This window comes from Colias eurytheme, chromosome 11 (assembly GCF_061535395.1).
Source record: "Colias eurytheme isolate Ceu_HAF_F1 chromosome 11, ilColEury1 Martin Lab GWU primary, whole genome shotgun sequence".
NCBI classification, from domain to species: Eukaryota; Metazoa; Arthropoda; class Insecta; order Lepidoptera; family Pieridae; genus Colias; species Colias eurytheme.
The window spans coordinates 5,941,653-5,963,377 of record NC_142990.1 but is presented as its reverse complement, the minus strand read 5'-3'; the positions used below and the strand labels follow the sequence as shown (position 1 = coordinate 5,963,377).

General features: G+C 32.3%; 1 protein-coding gene across 1 annotated transcript in view; it reads left to right on the top strand.

Moving 5' to 3' along the window:
• The window catches only part of sif (guanine nucleotide exchange factor still life), a 78,667-nt gene that overhangs the window by 26,111 nt on the left and 30,831 nt on the right, over positions 1-21,725 (top strand). Inside the window, exons 18-19 of the mRNA XM_090107613.1 lie at positions 1,875-2,075; positions 4,793-4,925. Coding sequence (XP_089963739.1) covers positions 1,875-2,075; positions 4,793-4,925 — 334 coding nt within the window. The remainder of the gene's footprint in view (positions 1-1,874; positions 2,076-4,792; positions 4,926-21,725) is intronic.

Genomic DNA, 21,725 nt, shown 5'->3' with positions numbered 1-21,725 from the left:
CTCTGCGGCCGGCCAGCGACCAGACGGGACGTGTACACAGGTGATTAAGCAGAAAAGGTGTATTTTGTGGCGAAAATCGTCGATCCGATCTTACCTACAAAATTTTGATGGCTCATAGTGGAGAGTACTTTCATTGAAATAATGTAATTAATTATTTTGGGGCAGAATTAGCGAATCCTCTTTCCATCTGTATACTTTGATTACGCCTAGGACGTTCACAACCCAAGATCCGATCTTCCCTCCCAATGCCGAAGATCGGACCGAAGTTTAGCTCTTGACTGCGCCTTTTGCAATAATGCGCAATAATTATTAACTTTTAATATATTTAACTATCCAATGACGCTATGACTATCAGACCTTAGGTACATTTTCATTATTTAGTCCTAGAACACGGAGGATAAAAGTTTGAGAAACTTAATTAGGATAAGGAGGGAAGACCGGACTAAAAAAACGCAATAAAAAAAAAACTTCTTTGTCAAATTTTTTGAGGAATTTCCTGACTCAATCATTGATGCTCAATGTATGGACGTAAGTCCTGATGTTTTCCTAATGTTAACATTATTATTAAACGCATAGAAGTGAAGATACTACATAGTCCGATCTTCGGCCGAACTGTTATTTTCTTCACTATGGTAAGTCGAAAAAAGTCTGCTTTTTAGGCTCTAAATTTGCTTAGATAGATAGCATCTACGCAAACCAAAAAATTAGGGGTTAAACAATATTTTTTTGTCATCAATTTACAGTTGACCGCAACAGAAAAACGACATCGAATCATGAGAAATAAAATAAAAAATACAGTACGTATAAAATTTTCGGCGACCCAACCTTACAGGTAGGTGACCTGTACCAGTGTCATAAAACTAATGGTATATCGTTTAACAGCGGCACTATCTTAATATGTCGCTCACACGTAGCATTCGTCCTGATATAGCGTCTCAGAGGCAATACCTGCTCATAATAGAGAAGGTATTAAAGTCGTTATAGACTCGAAAACTCGTCTACCTAGCGGGCGGAATGGTGCCGTATGTCTTGGGAATTTCGCAAATACGACCAGCTCACATTTATTTAAATACCTAAATGTTTTGACGTGGATTTAAATTATGCCAAGTTTCATATTTTAATAATTTATGAGCATGAGGAAAAGTTTTGGATAAAGTTTTAAAAGTAGGAAAACAAAGATACTTATTCAGGTCAACCAGCATAAAAATACTGTGACGTAAGCTACTAACAGCGTTTCAAGATATAATATTGTGTTGCTAAGCATCAATTTATAATGTGTAATTTTCAAACTACACATAGAAGCAATAATGTTATGACACGCAACACTTACCACAGTCTCATATGTTAATCTTGCAGAAATTGCTTCACTAACCTAGCTAAATCATGTATAAATTATTACGAAGCCGAAGGTATCCAATAAACTCGCAACCCCTCAACAATGTAATGCGAAATGCTCATCTTGAAATACAGCTGCGAACATGGAATAATTGCTTTGAAATAGTGCATTCCTATACATACAAATTGCACGGCAACAAAACGTTTCCACGTAAAGTTACATTGAAGGCCATATTTGTGAAGAGAGCAGTACAATATACGTAGGTAGTTCAGAGGGTACACGAGCCTCGAGTGTGCAATTGCAAAATACAGTGGAGTAGGTACTTTTTCCGTATGGGATGATATCTTTTATGATATAAATTCACAATTCTTTTTGCATTTTTCTGAAAAACTGGCGTTTTTACTGACCAACGAGCTGATCTTTTATGGCTACATCGTATAAACATTTTAAGAGTGCATACATTAAAGAGAGATTTATTGTTACTTTTTTTGACATTAAATGTGAATGTTTTGCCGTAAGTTAAAAATAATGTGTGTAGTTTCGTGAGCGCGTCCCGTTGCGCGTCGTGCATCGGCGAGTCGGCCCGCTCGGCGTGGTACCGGCACTCGGACGGGTGGCGCGGCGCCCAGCCGCCCGGCCCGCGCCGCTCGCCCTGGGACTCGCTGCCCAGCCTGCGCCACGAGGGAAGCCTAAACGACTCCGGATATAGAAGCAATCGCGCTGATAGCTTCGAACAACGGTAAGCGTCCAATATGTAATAAAATTTCATTTCAGTTCTCTTGTAAGTGTTTTATAAATCGACGAGTGTGTTCTACCATTTTCAGTTTATAGCTTGCTATCTAGAGGATATTGGATAGTCCACTATCATTACAGCCTATTTTTGTAATAAATTGGCATTAAAATTGGTTGACCCTTCTATTTGTACGATATATTTTATCACTTTACTGTTCTGTGATTTTATCCTTTTGATATATTTACGGCAGTGAATGCGGCCAGCAAGGATTTCAACTGACAACCATCATTATAGACGCCTCAGCGATCGAGAGTTTAGCCCATTTAGTTGAAGATCATGCCCGAGGTCTAATCTCAGTAACAAGCTAAAAAAGAAATCAGACGTAGAAACGGGATTGTTGCAATTCCATAACTTGAAGAGCACGTGAAGCGGAATAATAGGTCCTCCTACGCCTAATCTCGCTTTCACATTCCCTCTTATAAATCGCATTTTTTTCTCGCAATACGTTCTAAATAGGTCTTTGAGTTAATTCATGCCTGTATTACGTATAAAGGCACCATTTTCGTTTTTAGACACATTTTATTGCGGAAAAATTCATTTCCTACAGACATAAAATAGAATTTGACTAAAAAACTACAGCTGCAGATTTTCCTGAAAATCAATTTTGTTATGACCTGTGACGTCCGCGTTGAATTACTCATTAAACATTCATGCTACAATTATAAAAAGTAAAAGAGTTTTCAAAATGAGTATGAACGTATGAAAATTATATTTCTATTCCAATGTTATCATGAAGGTACTTGTAAACTTGAATTTCATTGTATTATAAGATGCGCTTCTGGGAAACGTCTAAACTTTATCAGAACCGCAAAACTATTTTCTTAATTAGCATTATGCTGATACTTTTGCTACTTTCTATTCAAAGTCTTTTCACCGTCAAATTATAATGTATACTAACTTCTGGATTATTAAATATTGTGTTATATTTTCTTAATTATGTTATAAGCATTAGCTTTATTTAATAAGATTTTATCAAAAAGCTTATCCGGAAAAAAAATTATGCATGGAAAAATTTTCTTCTTTTTGCGCAGTGCTGTAAAAAGTTGTTCAGTGAAGGATATAAAATCACGTAAGTGAGGAGCTTTGGTGGAAATAATCACCGGTTATTTGCAGCAAATCACTGTAATAGGTACCTACTTGAGCCATTTATAGTACACTCCATTGAGTTAACGCAGTAATTTCTACTGTACTCTCTGATAAATGATGATGCAAATTACAATCGAATAGCTTGTCATTTTTATAAAACTACCATATAGATATAAAAGTTATATAAAAATAATAATTTCCTCGTACTTATTGTAAACTCTTTTATCACCCGTTACACCAATATTAAATTCTGTCACTCATAACTAACATTTATTACTATAATAATATTTTACCAAAATGAAACGTAGGTATCTTAAATTCAAGAAATTCAAATAGCGGTAAACTCACTAATCGATAAACTTCTATGTGGTAACTTATTATGAGTTGACAAATAGTCCCCCTCGGCTTCGATCTTTAATGAGAAATTAATGACAATTCCCTGGTGCTAGCCGATCCGCATGACTCAATTATTACGTAATAAAATATCTTCTTTGAATTCTGTATACGTACTTACGTAAGTAATAAGACCCACATAATTCGTACAATTATGTTTTTTCCGTTTATTTCTCCAATATACCAAATAGTTATTCTGCTTTCGTATATCTATAAAGATAAAAACACATCGGAAACTATTAATGACGAGTATAACATGTAGCTATTTATGAAATGTATCAGTATGTCGTACAAGTTTGATATCTATCTAACCTTGTGTTTTATGTGTACATTCTGCTTTATGGCGACCACCACTTTGAGGTAATGAATAAGGCGTGTTCGGAGCGTTCTTTCCTCGTAACCAGCATTGTACATCAGTCGTAAATCCTCCTCACGAGCTCATTACAAGCGAATGCTTGTGGCGATTTTGCCTTTGCGTAACAGTTGAGATTACTGAAGCTGAAATTTCGAACTCTGGCAAAATCCATTTTCATCACTGGCTCAATACAGACTCCGCAAATTAACTTTGACGTTGCTTTCAATGCCTGTTCATTGAAATGATTCGGTGAGACAAATGACAAAAATAAAAAGTGACGAGTTAATATTATAGATCCTTTTCCTCATACCACTCCACGATATAGAAATGTTTCGTATACATCGTTTAGCGTACATACTCCAAAAGGTACATATTGACATTGCACATCGAACGTCTATAACGTTTTGCAATTCAAAAGTTGAAGGATTTTATATATTTTTAAATTAAATGCATCTAGTTTATATAAAAGTATCAAATATACTTTGAATTTGAGCATAAGAAGATGTCTGTTCATATAGACAACTAATAGGTAAAGGAATAGTGACGAAGCAAGATAAAATAATAAAAATTACTATTACAATTATTTTCTTTGTGGTAAATCCACATTTTTATCATCATCATATTATGTATCCTCTGTTTGGTCATAGGCTCCTAGTGGTTTTAGCCACAGTCTACTTTGATAGATAGGTTCATAATAATTAATAAATTGATATCACATTCATCATACTTCTACTAGATGTTTTTCCCATTCTACTGGTTAGTTCCCACACGATTTTCCCTCAACAATTAGATCAGGACTATCGATGGTAAATCCAAGTCCTTGTTGCAGCGGTGTATTCGATCGCCAAGACAGTATCCGCTCTGAGTACACGAGCGACCGGGAGTCCACGCGCTACGGCATCGTGCAGCAAGCTTCCATCGATAGCACGGATTCAAGAATATGCTATTTGACGTCCAGTGAGGTAAGTGAATGATAATGAATTTTCTTTAGGTATTGCAGTGTACGGACTTATCTGATATTTAGAGGCATCGGCAACTCTTAGCTTGGAATCGGGAATGTATTGAGAAAATACCATATTATGTTAATTATCGTGTTGGTAAGAAAATGCAGGTGACAAAGTACAAATTCTGAATGCGAATTTTATATGTTATCAATCTAGGTCACTACAACTGAAACAGAACAAATAAGAAATCCACCATTCAAAATAAATTACAATTTTTATGTACAGAAATGGATTTGTTTGAGTTTGCGTTATTTAAAAATTCGTTAATTTACTTAGATAAACCAAAAACAGTCTGAACACTTAAAAATTTGTTAGGCAAAATTTAAAAGCTACCTTCTTCTTGAAATATTGATAAAAAGATAAAATGAGACGTTAGCGGCTGTTGACAAAAATAACTTACACATATAGTCACTTTATGTAATATGTATATGTATTGGTACTATATATATAGCACTGTCTGATAAGCAGTAGGCTGTAGGCTATTAAACTCTTTGATGTGCTCTGAAGCGGCTAACATCATCAATGTTAGCTATACTGTGTGTATCCAAATGAAGCGATCGTTAACGCATCATTGGAATTGTTAATAGTCATTCCTGATTATTTTGATATTAATTATACATCTATAAAGGATAAACTATAAAACTTAACCTAGATAACTAACGAGATTATAAAGATTATTTCACCCTTAGAAAGTGACATATTTCTAAAGATACGTTTATGGGGATATTTTTCTTTTGTTTTTATCCCGTATCATCCGATCCTGACTGAGCTGGCGCGAGGGGAAATCTAACAATTTATAATTTCATTTTTATAATACCTATAATAATCATCATATTATAAAAATAGAGTGGATTAAAAATATAATATGAATACGTATTTGTGGATCAAAACAGCTGTATCAAATATTACTTTAAGATTTTAAAACCAATTATAAAATTTTTATATAAAAAAAAACACATAATATAACGAGAACAAAGCTTTTAATCAATGGCATAAGTATTTTATTATTTGAATGTATTTTGTTATTCGTAATTACTTGTAGCAATATGATCTAAATAATATCTGAAATTCAAAACAGCCTCTCAAAATAATAAAGCCAATTTGTCAGCGAGTTGATAAAAATAAAAACGAACAATATCGGAGTTACTGCTAGTGATCAATAAGTAGGTACTCGTTTAAACAGCGTAGTATATTACTTACTAGAGAAATAGTATTTACTTCGATCTATAAACTATATTAAGGTTTAATATTTTAACAATCAGCACGTTAGTTAGAAGCCTTACAACGTACTGCTCAAGTTTCACATTACATTATAACGCTGGAAATTCCCCAATAATATAACATCTTGGTATCAAAGAAAACTTAAGGGCTTGGTCTAGTAGTGTAAACAAATGCATCCTGTCATCCTATATGTAAATAATACAAATGTACTAAGGGAAAGTTGCTCCACTTAATTTTTAAAAATTAAATCATTCGTTTAATTTAATATTCGTAATAAGTACCAAAAATGACAATTTGAAACAATTTTCGTGAAAATTACACCGGGTGATTTTTCTTTACCAGTACACAAAATTTGCGAATACTTTCTATTGATATCTTCAACTTCATGTTTATATAACTGATCAACTTTTACAAAGAAATTTGGACGAAATATAAAAAAAATAAGCTTTCCATACAAAATGCATAACTCTATACATTTTTTTCGACCTAAGTTTCTTAGTGAAAGTTGTTCAGTTTAACTAATAAAACGGATAAACAAATTTTGTATATAATAAAAAAAATGTAATGTTTGTGTTAAAAAATTATAAAATAGAAAAATACGCAAATGAAAACAAAAGATATTTATTTCTGACTAGCTTCCGCCCGCGACTCCGTCCGCGCGGATTTCAGTCTTCGCGTCTTCTACAGATTTATTATATATAGATTTATATTTATAAACCTAATAAATCTTTTGCTAGCATTCTGATGCTTTATCGGTTGCACTGGATTTATCTCTTTTTTTTTTCAATCGCTTGAATGATATAGGATGGGTCCTTGATGGGCATCGAATGCTGAAGTCTCGAACCAATCAATTCTGACAGTAGGCAATTTATGTAAAATCTTGATAATGGTCCATCATTTTATTTTGCCTAAACGTTACATACTTTTTTATATATTCTATTTTTAACGAATGATTCACTCCAGTCCAAACAGCAAATAAGCAGACTTCTGCTTCTGCAACGTTTAGTTGTCCCTGAATTTGGAACAAATAGTCATGATTCTTATCTATAACAAAAGTGTTATTTTTTGCATTGTATTTCAAATATTAAATTTTTTTTAACCGCATCTTCCGCATTCATGTCTTTTGCCGGAATTAGACATTTAACTTATACTAGTCCCATTTTCCCTTTTTGATATGGGAGTGTATAAAGTAAATTTTTTAGATATTTCTCGTTATACTTTTAAAAAGTTATTATTGTCATTTTGCTCATTAGGTAAAGTAATTTCGATATCAGTTTTAAGTTTTTTGATACCTGCAATAATAACGTCATAATCGCCTGCACATACTTATCGATTACACCCTGTATACAATCCACCATCCACATTCATAATGTTTTCCTGTCCTCCTCTCCTTTACGCTGTTCACCGATACATTTTAAATGAGTAAATCTGCTACCACTGAAGGATGTTTCATTGTGATCAGCAAATTTTCACCACTGTTGTCGATTATTTGTTTTTCATTTTTAATCAGCAATTGGGAATCATCAGTTTTGTTTTTTGCAGATTGGTGATGTACCCTAACAATACGTCGAAAAGGGAAAGCATCAACGAATTATCGTTTTCGTCCTCTTTTTTTATTCTTCGCGTCTCTGTTACTTCTGTTTGTTTAGTTCTCAACACCCACTGAATTTTCTATGTTATTGTGATCTTCCATTACATCTGAGTTTTGATGATGTGATGATAATCCATTCGTTTTAATATTGGTACTTAGACTAAACTAGAAATGGCGGACTAAATTTGTCAGCGCGTCTGTAAGATCAGAATATAAAACCAACATCCTGTATTTAAGTTACAAAATTAATAATCAAACAACATGCCGCTACGTTGAAAATGACTAGAAGAAAAAATTAAAACACCTCGGATCAATTTTGGAGTAAACAAATCATTTTCCCCGTATGGGGATTTCCCCGGATGAACTTGGGAAGTTCAAGTTCTCAATACAAGTTTATATTATATTTCGTATTTCTCAAACGAAAAATAAACATTTTTGGAACTTCAAAAAAATTATATTATAAGAAAATTTATGAGCTTACTTTAGTTTTAAAGAAAATAAAATACGAATATTTGCACAAAACTAAGATAAAAATAATCAATTAACAAAAATATTAAATTTAATGAAGTAGAGCAACTTTCACTTCGGTATGAAGGAAAATCGAGCGTAGAGCACACGTCAGAACGCTCCGGCCCAAGGAGCGCGACTAAAGAAATTCGCTATGATTTTTCCTAATTATTTTAAATATATTTTTAATATTTAAAGAATTATCAAAATTCAAAAAAAAAATTTTTAAAGGATTAATACTCATTGGTCTTCAACCAACTCGAATAAATTAATGGAAAAAATAACTTTTAGCAGTATTTATCAATAGATTTTGTAAGGCAAAAAATGGGAAATTTCATGAATTTATAACGTTCTAATTAAGAAAATCATAAGTTTTTCGGCAATTGTATTCAGCAGTTTTTAATAACGACTATATAAGGATAATAATGCGCTGATCAGATTGTGTAAATTGTAATCGGTTGCAACGTAGTGAGTGCACAAACTTAGCTCGAAATGTCTTTGGGGGAAAGAGACTTATCTTGAAGGCCTGATTAAGGTAACATTAAGTAACTTTATAAATGTGAAAAAATTCACGCGCATTGCGTATATAACACTAATTGATAAACAAGAAAAAAAAAATCAGTTTATCATTTCATTAGCCGGGAAAAAATTGTCAAATAACTTGTTGAAAACGCAATTTTGCTAGACTGCAGCCTTAAAGAAAATAATTTATTAATATTTTAATAACGTATATGTTTCGCTCATGTATTATTAAAATACATAATATTTCTTGTCACAAATGAGTGTATTCGAATAATAATATTTTGTTAGTAGAATGATGAATAAGAGGCAATTGTCTGTTAATTAATTTTTATTGTATGAGATTGATACTCGAAGTGAAAAACTTGAGTATGAAATTGGTGATTGAACTTATAATTAATTTTTATTTGTGTCATTACTTTAAATACCTTCAAAAGAAAATATGAAACCAGTATTTGTGTTATATATTGTTCTCTTTTTTCAATTCATAAAGAATAAGTTTTTGTTTGTAGGTATAGGTATGATATGTTATCAAACCGATTTAAAATGACATGAAAAAGCTTTTAAATTAACTTATGTTAATTAACAAGCTATGATTGAAGTACAAGATATAAGCATAGGGTGAATGTTGCACCTTTTATTATGCACTATTTGGAGCAAGCATAGAAATGTAGCGGATGGGTATAGCGTATAATATAGCGTATTATAGAGTACAGAGTATAGAGTAGGAGCGGATTGTCAGGGAACGGTCGTGCGAGGTCGGCGCTCGTCGCCAGGGCCTGCGCAATGAGCAACGCTCGCCGATGCGCTGAAACTCACCAATCGTATCCTGAACGTGGCATAAAAATATTATTTGAGGTTATATTTCTAATTTCCTGTGACACGAAAAACAAACAAACCGTGGATTCCGAACTCTCACACGAACCCCTAATTAGACGTGTCGAATGTCGCGAAGGAGAACATTGAATCGAAAGTTGAGACGTTTTGTTTGTGTAAATACAAAGCTATTACTGTCAAGTGCACGGACAAAGAAGACCCCGACGGAGGCGATACGTTACGAATGTTGATAGTAAATTCGTTAATTAATGTTAATTTTTATCATGGTTGTTATACACATAAATTATAGACTGTTTAGCCAGTTAAATGTTAGTGTTGTTGTACAACATATCTCCCGATTGTGCGTCGAGTCAATTGTAGAGGCCTAGACTGGATATAAATACATCGTTTTAAATTAACGTAGTGTTCTATTTCTTATATAAAGTATTAAGGTAGAGTTCCTGCTTCTGTGTTGCTTAATCCACCTGTGATAAAAACTTAATTGTTAACTGTAATATTCTATTAAAGATAATAATTTCTCATACTGCCAGGCTCTGTTAAATATTTCTAAATAGTAAAAAAATCGTTAATGGAATTGAATTCTTTATTAGAGTATAATTTCAATGTCGTTGTTGTGGTTTACTTAGTAATATAATATCATAGTACAATGAACAGTTCAAATTTATAAAAATATAAGTCACCAAAATGTTAATATGGTAACTGGATGGGGGCCATCAAATCGAAGAGCGCTGTTTTTATTCAGGTAATTTAGTACAAACTATATTTTTAAATAGAAATGTTACTATTTGTATCTGTTGTGTCAAGCATAGTTAACTGTCCTCTTTTCTCCTTTAGTGTGCGCGTATAGCCTTGAAAACGTTAGAAATAGTAGAGCAACAAATTAACATCTATAATTTACGTATGCGAATATCATCTATAGCATATTATATCTAACAATAACAATTTCGTTTTATTGAATGCTCTGATATTAAACCTTGACATTAGATTGTTATTGGCCTAATGAATTAAGCAGTTGAATAAACATTTTTGCATCAAACATACATTAAGAAGTATTAGCATAGTCAACAAACAACACAAACATCTCACATAACAAACAATTCATTAATAATAATTCATTTCGTGTATGTAGAAGTATGTTTTTCAAATGAATTTTATGCAAATGATTATTTATATAATAATATAGGCATATCATACAAGATATATATGACATTGTAAAATAAAATTATGCTTTCATTCGTTTCCATTATATTAATATGCCTACTAAAATTATTTAATAACCTTTTAAAAGTCTTTCATTAAATCTAAAACTGCGTTGTAATATAAATAAGGGTCATCAAAATATTAATAGATTTTTTTCCATGCAATTCAGAAATAAATTATATTAAAACAGAATATTATTGTATATTCTGTTAATAGCATTCTGAGGTTTCATTTACTTTTTGTGAACTCTAACTCGTTGAATCAAAATTAATGATGTAAAATACGTTTAAAATGCTTATGCGCCTCATAGTTACATTAAAAAATGTAACTACAAAGTCATTCAGCCGTACAAATAAAAACTTGCTTATTCAAACCTTATGCAATGCATAGATATGATAAGAATAAATAAAGAATAAGGATGACATAATTTCTTACAAATAAATTTGGAATAACGTCGATGTATCTATGCTCACGCTATGCAATAGGCGCGAAGCGGCAACGTCGCAATTCATTCACAAAATTATGAAAAACATTGAAATTGTCTACGGTTAAGCCTTGGTGCTGTCATTTTGCTGACGCTCGTTTGACTTCGTCGAATTTGTTGTGAAGTTTCATCATACGATGTTCTGTTTATTTATTTTTTAAATATTTATTGGAAATAATTTAAATATGTATATCATTAAATATGCAAGCAAATGATAGATAACGCTATCCAATATCTGGAGAACAGAAGATAAACCCACTTTGAGATAGAGAGTTGCCAAATAACTGGTACTCAAAACATACAACTCCAGGCTTAGAAGATTTATATTTTCAACGAAAGTGTATATTATTGTGATAAGTTTAGAAATAAGTTTTATGTATGTATGGTTTGGCGCATGTTGTAAATAAATAAGTCATTATAAATATCAAAAGGGTTTTTCATAATTTCGTATATTTTGACATTTCATACAAAATTTTCCATTTCAATAGGTACGTAATGAAATTATTAATTTGCTCAACTTTTCCTACTTCTCGTATTACTCTCATTGCTATTATCTCAAATTTAGATTGAAAATTGCTTCTAAAACTTGTAAAACACAGCACAATGTACTAAAAGATATGTTATAACTCGGTTATGTCAGACTTATACTAGGGTGGTAGCCGTAATAAGGACGGAATAGCATTAGTATGAATACTTATTACGAAGTTATACTAGGTTACATTTATTTCGTGTTTATTTGTATGATTTTTCCTTATTCTTAGTTTATTCTTTGCATAAAATGTTATAACTCGTTTATTTGTACGGCTGATTGTGTTTAATATAAAAGCATAAGGCTCGTGACAAGATCTACTGAAACGTGTTAAAATAATCTCACAAAAGAAGTCACTTCGTTCGACACCCCATTATTCAATCTTAATAGATTCTAGAGAGCCAATGTTTATTCTCAACCACGACCGCAACCCCGTCTGCCTTACGGGCACTGCAAATTGTGTCAGGGTCGACTTCCTATTGATCTCGGTTCTTTCACTCTGACACTCGACCCTTCCTGTAAATTCTGTAGTTCCATAGTTAAAAATACACACCTTTATAACATTGTTTCGCCTCACTTCAATTTTATTTTACTGGTATTTGTGTGCATTCAAACAAAACTTGATCGTCAAGGTTCAGTTCGTTAAGAAGAACTTACGTTTAAATAACATATAAACTGAATTTACTAAAGTAACTAACAAGGAAATAGTTACCAAAGTTATTTGTTCAAAAGCACATTTTAATCGAAGTTAGCAAGCAATAATAAATATATTATCAATAGAGTGTTATACTAAATTACGTTGCAAATTGACAGCTTACTTGGGTAGTTGGATCCTGGAGCGGTATCCCATTTACCCTATCCTCATTACCACGTGTCAAAAATTAATGAAGGCCTGTCGCACCAGTCACTTCGTTTTAACACTTTGAAATATGAATACTTATTGAGTATAATAATATATTATCCAAAAATAAATTCATATTTCTCCAATACGTAACACGTTTTTTGTACGGAGACCCTTTTACGAAACGAGGTTGAAGAGACCTCTGTCTGTCAACCTCCACATTTTAGCGATTTCATTAATTATTCTTACACGCGAATATTTTTTCGCTCTGACTTATTGTGTGTTACATAAAATTCTAAAAAGCTTTCATATACCTTTCGGTCTTAATAATACGTAGTCTATATAATGGTACTGCTTTTTATAATATATGAATAACATTTTCTGGTATCGTCAATTATTGATTATAAATAGTTAAATATTTTAAAACAAAACTAACTTTTAAATCTATTTCTCTTTTATTGACTGATAAAAAACTTTTCGTTTGCATCTAAAAGATGTACCAACCTAAAAAATATCATATAAGAATAAGGGAATAACCTTTTTTATAATACATATTTCAATAAAATAATACGTAGGGTCGTAGGATAAAATTTATTACGACTATTTTAGCTCATCCCCAATAAGCATTTTAAATAATCTTTTAAATATATTAATCTAATAAATGACTTCTTGTCTTTTTTGCTTCATCAAATGGAACACCAAAAATGAATGTTACGTTTGATAGTGAGCTCGGTGATGCTTTTAAAGTTATTTGATTAGTATCTTTATGATCAACATCTTTTATCTTATCCATGAATCTAGGCCATCTCACCTCTGCCGCCTAGACAAAGAGGTGGTGCGCTACAAAACTTAACTTATTTAAATATTTTTTTTTCAGAAAAATAACATCCAAAACGACAACAGTATTTTTTTGTTGTTGATGGTTGATGCGAGGTTAGATAAACATTTCTGATAATTTGCAATTTCCTACTAATGGATTCCTTACGGTTAAATAAAGTTTTGTACGCTGTTTAAGTAAAAGCTTTTAGAAATATAAGGCGTTGTTTACTTCCCAACTGTTATTAGCAGGCTCGGACGATGTCGAGGTTTCTATTTCTCTTACAAAAATATAAACATGGATTACTTTAAGCTCATCCTGAAGAAAGTAATAAAATAAGCTTTTTCGTAATGATTCAATAAAATATTTAAACATTTCAAGATTCCGTTAACCATTTGAAAACATTTTTTTTGAATAAGTGCAAATATAATAAATATTATTGTACAAATACATATATTTTTAAAATTGCCGTATTGTAGTATTATTACGTTTTATACAAACTATAGCATTTACTTTAGCTGTAACCTCTTTTCAGTTCGCGGTCGGAAGTAAAGTCCCTATTGTTACTACGTATAATAGCTGGCGGGACTTATATATTTTTTGTTAAAACAACTCAGCTACTTTTTCATAAATAAGAAAACGTCAGTATAATAAGTCTGTTTGAAACATTAAATGTTTGAGTAAAATGAAATCATCATTCAGAACTTTTATTGGAGTCTCTTTTTATGTAGATATAATTTTTATCTGTGTAGAAAATGAATAATACACAGAACATGTGGAATAATACAATATATTTCTCATATTTGGAGTTTTCACTTTATGCCTGTGAAAAATATTAACTCCGTCACGTAGATCTGTTTCCAATGCCTTTTAACACAGATTGCAATGGAATAGTGCCGATCGTGACGTTGTTACTCTGAACGGAGCTGACAGAAGCAGTAATGCTGGTGACATTCTCACAGATGTCGCGTCGCATCTCCATTTGTGCAGCGAGCACAAGGGGAGTGTGAGAGGGACCTATAAAGCCTCACGCCTGCGCTTAACTACCAGCTCTATATTCACATATAACATGCTTTCATTTCATTTGCTCTACCAATTATATGTGCCATAATTGTTAGACGAGACAAGTGTCAACGTATATTTCATTAATTACATTTGCACAGTGCAAAAAATAAGCAGCGTTGTTACGATTAAATATGTATGTGAATGACACTGATAATTTTATAATACATACACATGCAGATAATATACAAATAATAGAGAAACAAATTTTTGACCATATTATATTCTTTATGATAATATAACTATGAAAATATTTGATTAAATATATTAAGTGCATAAATGGGACACTGTGGATTTGAAAATGAATATCATACTAATAAAATTACACATTGACATCAATCAATATTACCCCACAGCGTTATCCAAGAATTTCGTAGGTAAATAATTTGCAAAGTACATTAACCCGGAGACCACTTACAAAATCTAAACGCATTTCCCTTACTGGTATTTTCTTTTCAAACGCAGGCTGCGAATATTTTCCGCGTGAAACAGCTCACTTCACGAAAGAGGGGTTTGCGCCATTACTTCTGTGCCATAATTAAATAAAGTATTTGCATCAAACATGTTTTGCATTTTAAGTTTCTAAGTTATTTATTTTATTATTTTACACGAGAAACAGATCACATTTCCCTTCTATCTTATCTTATTCTAATTTTAACTTAAATTATTATTTTATAACATTTTATCAATATATAAATGTGGCATTATTAATATCTTATATTCTTCACATTTCTAAAATTACAAAGATATTTCTTAATAGAAAAAAACCCATGTTAAACATAAAACTAACATTAATACCTTTTCAATAGTACAGTAAAATGAAAAGTTGAAAGGAAATGAATATCAAGAGCAAATACGTAGGAATTTTACGTTTGCGTTAGATACATTTTCAATATCTAAATATAATCTGTTATTTTTGTTTCGTTTCCAATTAAGTAATTTAAAATGTTTATTTATGTTTAATCTTCACGTAGATGATCTAAAATTTTTGCTGTGTTACCTATGTACAACGCAAAGTACTTTTTTATTTTTATATTGTCATATACAGGAATGATTTCATGTCGCTGCTATCAAATCCATCAATAAAGATACCAATTAAATCGAAATGTGCGATTGGGTAGGGTAGAGTAGAGGTAGTATAGAGTCCGAGGCGCATAAATACTGGTACAGAGGCGCCATGGCGCCGCCCGCCCTCTGTCGCGCTTGCTCCAAATCGGACGATCGTTTCTCTCCGAGAAGTAACGATGTTTGACGATTACGGCCACCCTCCGCGACGCGTGCCGGATCCAGTCGCAGTGAGAACCGCTTGGGCGTTGGAGCAATTCTGTGTTACCGGTGCTCGATTATGTAACTCATAAAGTTATTTATTTATGAACTGAAAAAAACATTCGACCGCGGCTTTAACTTATACCGATGCCTATTATAATTGATACTATGGATTGGGCTTTATCGTAGTACATGTGCTAAAGTGATGTGTACCTACGCCTTTACTCGCGGTGATAGACGTCATCTGAACAGGTTTATCGTTTCATCAAAAATTGTTTTAATCATTCATAACTGCCCGCTTATCAAAAGACAAGGGATAATCGAGTTGAGTTATTAGTACAATTATTTTATGTTTTTATTCTGGTTTTAAATTTGAAAAACACATCGATAAGTTCAATTCACCAAATTTAAGGAAAGCAAATACATTGTACACTCATTTGAAATTGTCCATGGCTATTCCCTTATATTTATGTGGAGAACAAATAGAACTAAAACCAATGGATATTTGGCGCAATGCAGGACGCTACCTTCTATTTAAATATCTACAAAGTTGATAAACATTTTTCTTATTGCTTACTCGTTTAATTATTTAATTTATAAATATGTTATACACGTTTAATAATTCAATCTAAGTAAAATATAGATGGAATTGTAAAACAATAAAACAAATACCAATTAATTTTATTATTTGTTAATGTAAAATAAGAGATAGGTAAAGAAATGCGGACTGTACCTTTTCTATTAAACCAATGATACGAGCCTAAATATACAAAGACAGAATTAATGATCAGATTGGTACGTAAGTGGTACTTCTTTTTTGAAACCTTAATAATTTGGTTAGGTATAATTAGGTATAATTGGACAACGAAATGTATTAAAATTATGTCTTTTATTTATTTATACAATTTCTTATAATAATTATATTTACTGATTTAAATTCAAAATCGGTAAATGTAACATCTATGCAATTATAAGCCGATAAATTATACTATCTTCAAAACGATTATCTTTAAAGGTAAAATAGATTTAGAACTTAAAAAATTAACTTATAAATTATTAAAAAAGGTCATATTAAAAAAGTTCACATTGTAGATATTAATAGATATTTAAATACAAAAATTTAGTAAAATTGATCCATTAGGTATTTATTAAAGTGTTTCGAATAATTAAATTGTTTTCAACGTTCTATCAGTAGTATAAGTAGAAGAAATATAATTTTTAGGATTAAAAATATTATGAGATTTTGAAGTTCTATTTAAAAGGTATATATTACGTATATTATGCCGTATACTCGAGATATATTTTGAGTAATCATGCTATCCGCTGCGCCAACTTGGTGAGTCCAAATGTGATGACACTTTACCACGATGCGTCCCAACTCACCCCTCAGGGATTTACTAGCTCTTAGCGTAATTAAAATGTAAAAAATATAAATTCATAAATTTAATGATTCTCCATAACAACAGCAAACATTTCACAACATTCATCATATTATAAATGATAAGTTTTAATTTTATTTCTTGTTCAAAAAAATAATAATTCTATTTTATTTAAAAATACACAAATAAAATATTTTATATCTTGTACCCAAAACTAAAATTTTATTTTAACCGGGATTTCGTTGCATTTAATGTGATTTTATTATATTATTTTGATATAGCTATAGTTGAGCCAATTTAATAGGCAACATTTGACGTCTATCAATTTTATCTTTGAAGAGAGGTAACCTGCTTAAAAACATCGATTAAAGTGAATTAATCGATACTGACTTGAAACATTTGTCAATCGAACTTGAAACACATTTATTAATATAAGATGATTTTTATTCAGAAGTAATCAATGCATTCGATTCTAGATGTCAGATTTCGATTTTTAGAGTAACGTCTCTGGTATTTAAAAAGAAAAAAGGTTTATTGACACAAAATTGTAGCGACGTCAGTTCTTTAATTCAGAAATTGTTTATTATGTTTAGAATGGTTTATCAGTAAAATGAAATCTAAAAATTACTTGTATCGGTCATTATTGTTATAAATATGTAATCGTATTTGAAAAAAGTTAAGCAAATGTGCAGTTCTAACAAAACGAAATATCATGTTATTCAATGTCGTCGTTACTAGGTTACATTGTTGAATTTTGTTGAACTGTCAAATGTTGCCTATTAAAATGGCTCTACTATACATTAAATTTTATCATTCCCCCGTCTTTGTCTAGAAAGCTTCATTAGCACTCCGCTTACATTTGTAATACGTAAGAAGAATATACGTATATCCATACTAATGTTATAAATGCGAAAGTAACTCTGTCTGTCTGTCTGTTACTCAATCACGCCTAAACTACTAAACCAATTTGCATGAAATTTGGTATGGAGATATTTTGATACCCGAGAAAGGACATAGGCTTCCTTTTATTGCGAAATATGTACCACGGGCGAAGCCGGGGCGGACCACTAGTATTATATAAAACACAAATAGCAGAAATCCACTGACATCAACTGACATTATGAAATATTTTAACGCAATGTGTCTGCCCTCTGACGCTTACGAGCAGCAATATACATCATGATAACTCGTAAAAATAAAAAATAGTTTCTCATTTCTGGAAGGACATGTTATTTAACCCATAAAAATAATGGATATAACAACGTTGTACATATGGAGTATAAGATACAATTTAATAAATATTGGTTGTTATTTTTATAATTCATAATATGAATGCGGTTATAATGAACGTCGAAGCAATGAAAATAATTTATCGTTTTTCAATATGGACAATTATTACTATATTAAACATACTACATTTCGTTTGTACTAATAACTCAACTTTTAATAATAATTAAAGGGTGAATTGAATTAATACTAATTGAAGAACATTCCTAAAATCAAGAATAAGTAAAAACGTGAAAATGACTTAAACTAAGTTTTTATTTCTCAAATAAAATGGATACGAAGAACATAATATAAATAGCATAACAAAGCATAACAAAAGCGAAGGAAGGAGACGTAATGAGGTGACGCTCGCGACCCGGCCGCTGACGCCGCACCTCGCCAATGATGGTGGAGACGCACCGCGCGCCGCCGCCTCGATGTGTGCGTGCGCCGGAGCACCGCGGCAAGCCCACGTCGGCCTCCGCACCGGCTTCCCTCTCCGGGAGCGGTACCGTGATGCACTTGCGTCGCCGTCGCCACAAGACTGTGCATTTTGGTGAAAACCTTCTTATGCAAGTATGCGCCGATCGGGCTCACTTGGCGGCTTTGGGGGCGAGAATACCAGATATATCGTTTTGCCACAAAGCTCACACGGGAGTAGAGAAGGGTGACGCGCGCTTTTGCTGTGTCGCCCATCATTGCTGTTTAGCTTCAGGTACATTAGCGGCCCTCACTTCGAACGGTCGTCCAAAACCACGCAGGGAAAGAAGCGGTGATTCACACTCGAGTGGTGGGGAAACCGGAGAAAAGGGAGAAGGCGGCAGCGAATCGGCTTCGAAAGAAACTAAACGCAAATTAAAGCACCATCATCACCACCATCACCATCATCATCATCACAAAACCCACACGTGCCCTTATCACGACGTAGCTCCGCCTCCTGAAGATGAGCCAGAAGAAAAAGCTATTGTGCCGAAAAAAACTGTGTCTCCATACCTTTATATTCCAAGTAAATTAGAACCGAACGTGCAACAGTTATTTAGTTTTATTGAAAGCGTATTGAGTGCATGGGCTGCCGAGGAGGGACTCACAAGTACCGGAGAATATTCAGAGCCCGATGAGCGAATAGTTCGTCGACGGAAACTGAATAAATACAAAAAACGTACAGATGTCCTGAATATTCGGCGTATTGTATACGAAGTTTCAATACTACAGGGCGCTAAATTACTAGGCAATGTCCGCTTTAGACATTATCACTGGAAGGGTACTGCACAAACATGCAATGAAACTTTTTTGACAAAGGTAAGGACCTCAATTTGAATATTTAAGCTCTAACGTATGAAAATAATTTATTATAAGCAATTACACGTAGGTATAGACCTACGAATATCACTTCTACGAAGAGCTACGATATTCGTAGATGCTTTTGTTGGATCACAACGAATAAACTATTATAAGTGTGCTTTAAATTTATGTGATTGTTAAATATTTAGGATATTATGCTCTGACCTACTACTACTGCCTATAACTTTAATACTATCGGGATATTGGATTACGAACACCTGAATCGTTTATACACTCAACAATGCAAATTTTGTAACAATCGTAGAATAACCTATATACGATACCGCAATATCCATATTATTTGCACAAATATATGCTAAAAACTGCGAAAAATGTATATTAATAAATGGAACCTGTTGTATTCTTGTATACACCACGCTTTTACCATTCCAAACGGAAACTATCTAAACAATTGAACATTTCCATTGTTGGAACAACTACTGGTTTGAGGTTTTCTGTTGCGTTTATTTTTGCAGCTAAACATAAATCATGATAAATCTATGAATATAGCGAACGGTGACCTTATTCTAGGTTTCACCGTGAGAAGCTGCAATTTCCCTTTTTACTAATGAGGCCTTTTATATTTCCACTCTGTGGCAATGCAGAAGTGTCTCAATTTGCATTAAATGACTATTCTTCGAGAACAAATTCACGTTTAGCATTAATCTTTTAGGATAGTTTCAGTTTTTAATATTTGTGACTATTACGGGCAATAACTGCACTGCAGCAACGAAGCTTAGCAGCTTGGTTTAATTTTTTACACATTTGCTACATTTAAGTTACATAAGAATCGTGTCAAAAATTGTATTATGTTACTAGCGACGAATTCAAGCTCTACATAAAAGATAAAATATATATATTTTTTTAACTTTCGAACACTTCTGTCACCTGCTGAATACAATGTTTATATGTTTATTAAATTGAATAATCGGCTCCGAATTAAAGCAATCATTAATAAATGTCATTACTAATTTCGAGCCAAATTACTAAACAACGAAACTCGGCGCTTGCATTATTTATTTTATTCGTACGCTTCTAAAGCCAGGTTTAGATTTTCGAGTATAATATGATAAACTATAATATTATGTTAAGTAAAAGTTTCGAAACTACCTCTTGTGGAACGAGTGAAGTATAAATAAGTATACCATTATGTAGTTGTGGTTATAACTTACCGAGACTTTGAGATGCCGAGCGGCGATTAATTTAAACTAAATTTAATACCTCTTTGCACTGGTCTTCTCTTTAAAGTTTAATAAGATTTAAATTGCTATATAATTAATACAATACGATAAGGTAACTAAGCACTTTACTAAAGCTGATTACAATTCAATTGTTTTAATGAATTTGTAACATCGTTATCATTCAAGAATTGTATTTTTTCTGCCTTGTGTTTAATGTTCATTTTGGTTTTTAAAATTTTCCCTCATTTTTTTTGTATGGACGCTATCTTCTGTCCCATATTCATTCTTTTGTGCTATCACGGAGACTATGCTCCATTACATATCAAATTTTATTATATGATGTACATATTTTTAAGAGAAAAGAGGCGAGAGCGCCGGTGGCGGCGTCAAGGGCCATCGAGCCGAGTGCACCCTGCCGTGGCCCGCATGCGCTTCAAAGCAATATATTCTTATTATTTTTAATAATAATTTATTGCTTTTGAAAGTTCTAAAGATAATCTCTATTAAATCAATAACGGAAAGAAATTCTTCGCGTAATTTATCATTTCCAAGTAGGATCCAGTGGAATTTCTTATTTCATCTGACTGTAACGCTCAGCGTCGAACATGTTTTTATTCTTGAAAACTTTTTTCCTAAATGAATTGGATTTATCAATAAGCTTAAATTAAACCGTACTTATAAAACAGTTTCGTTGTCCATACATACCAACAAGGTAAC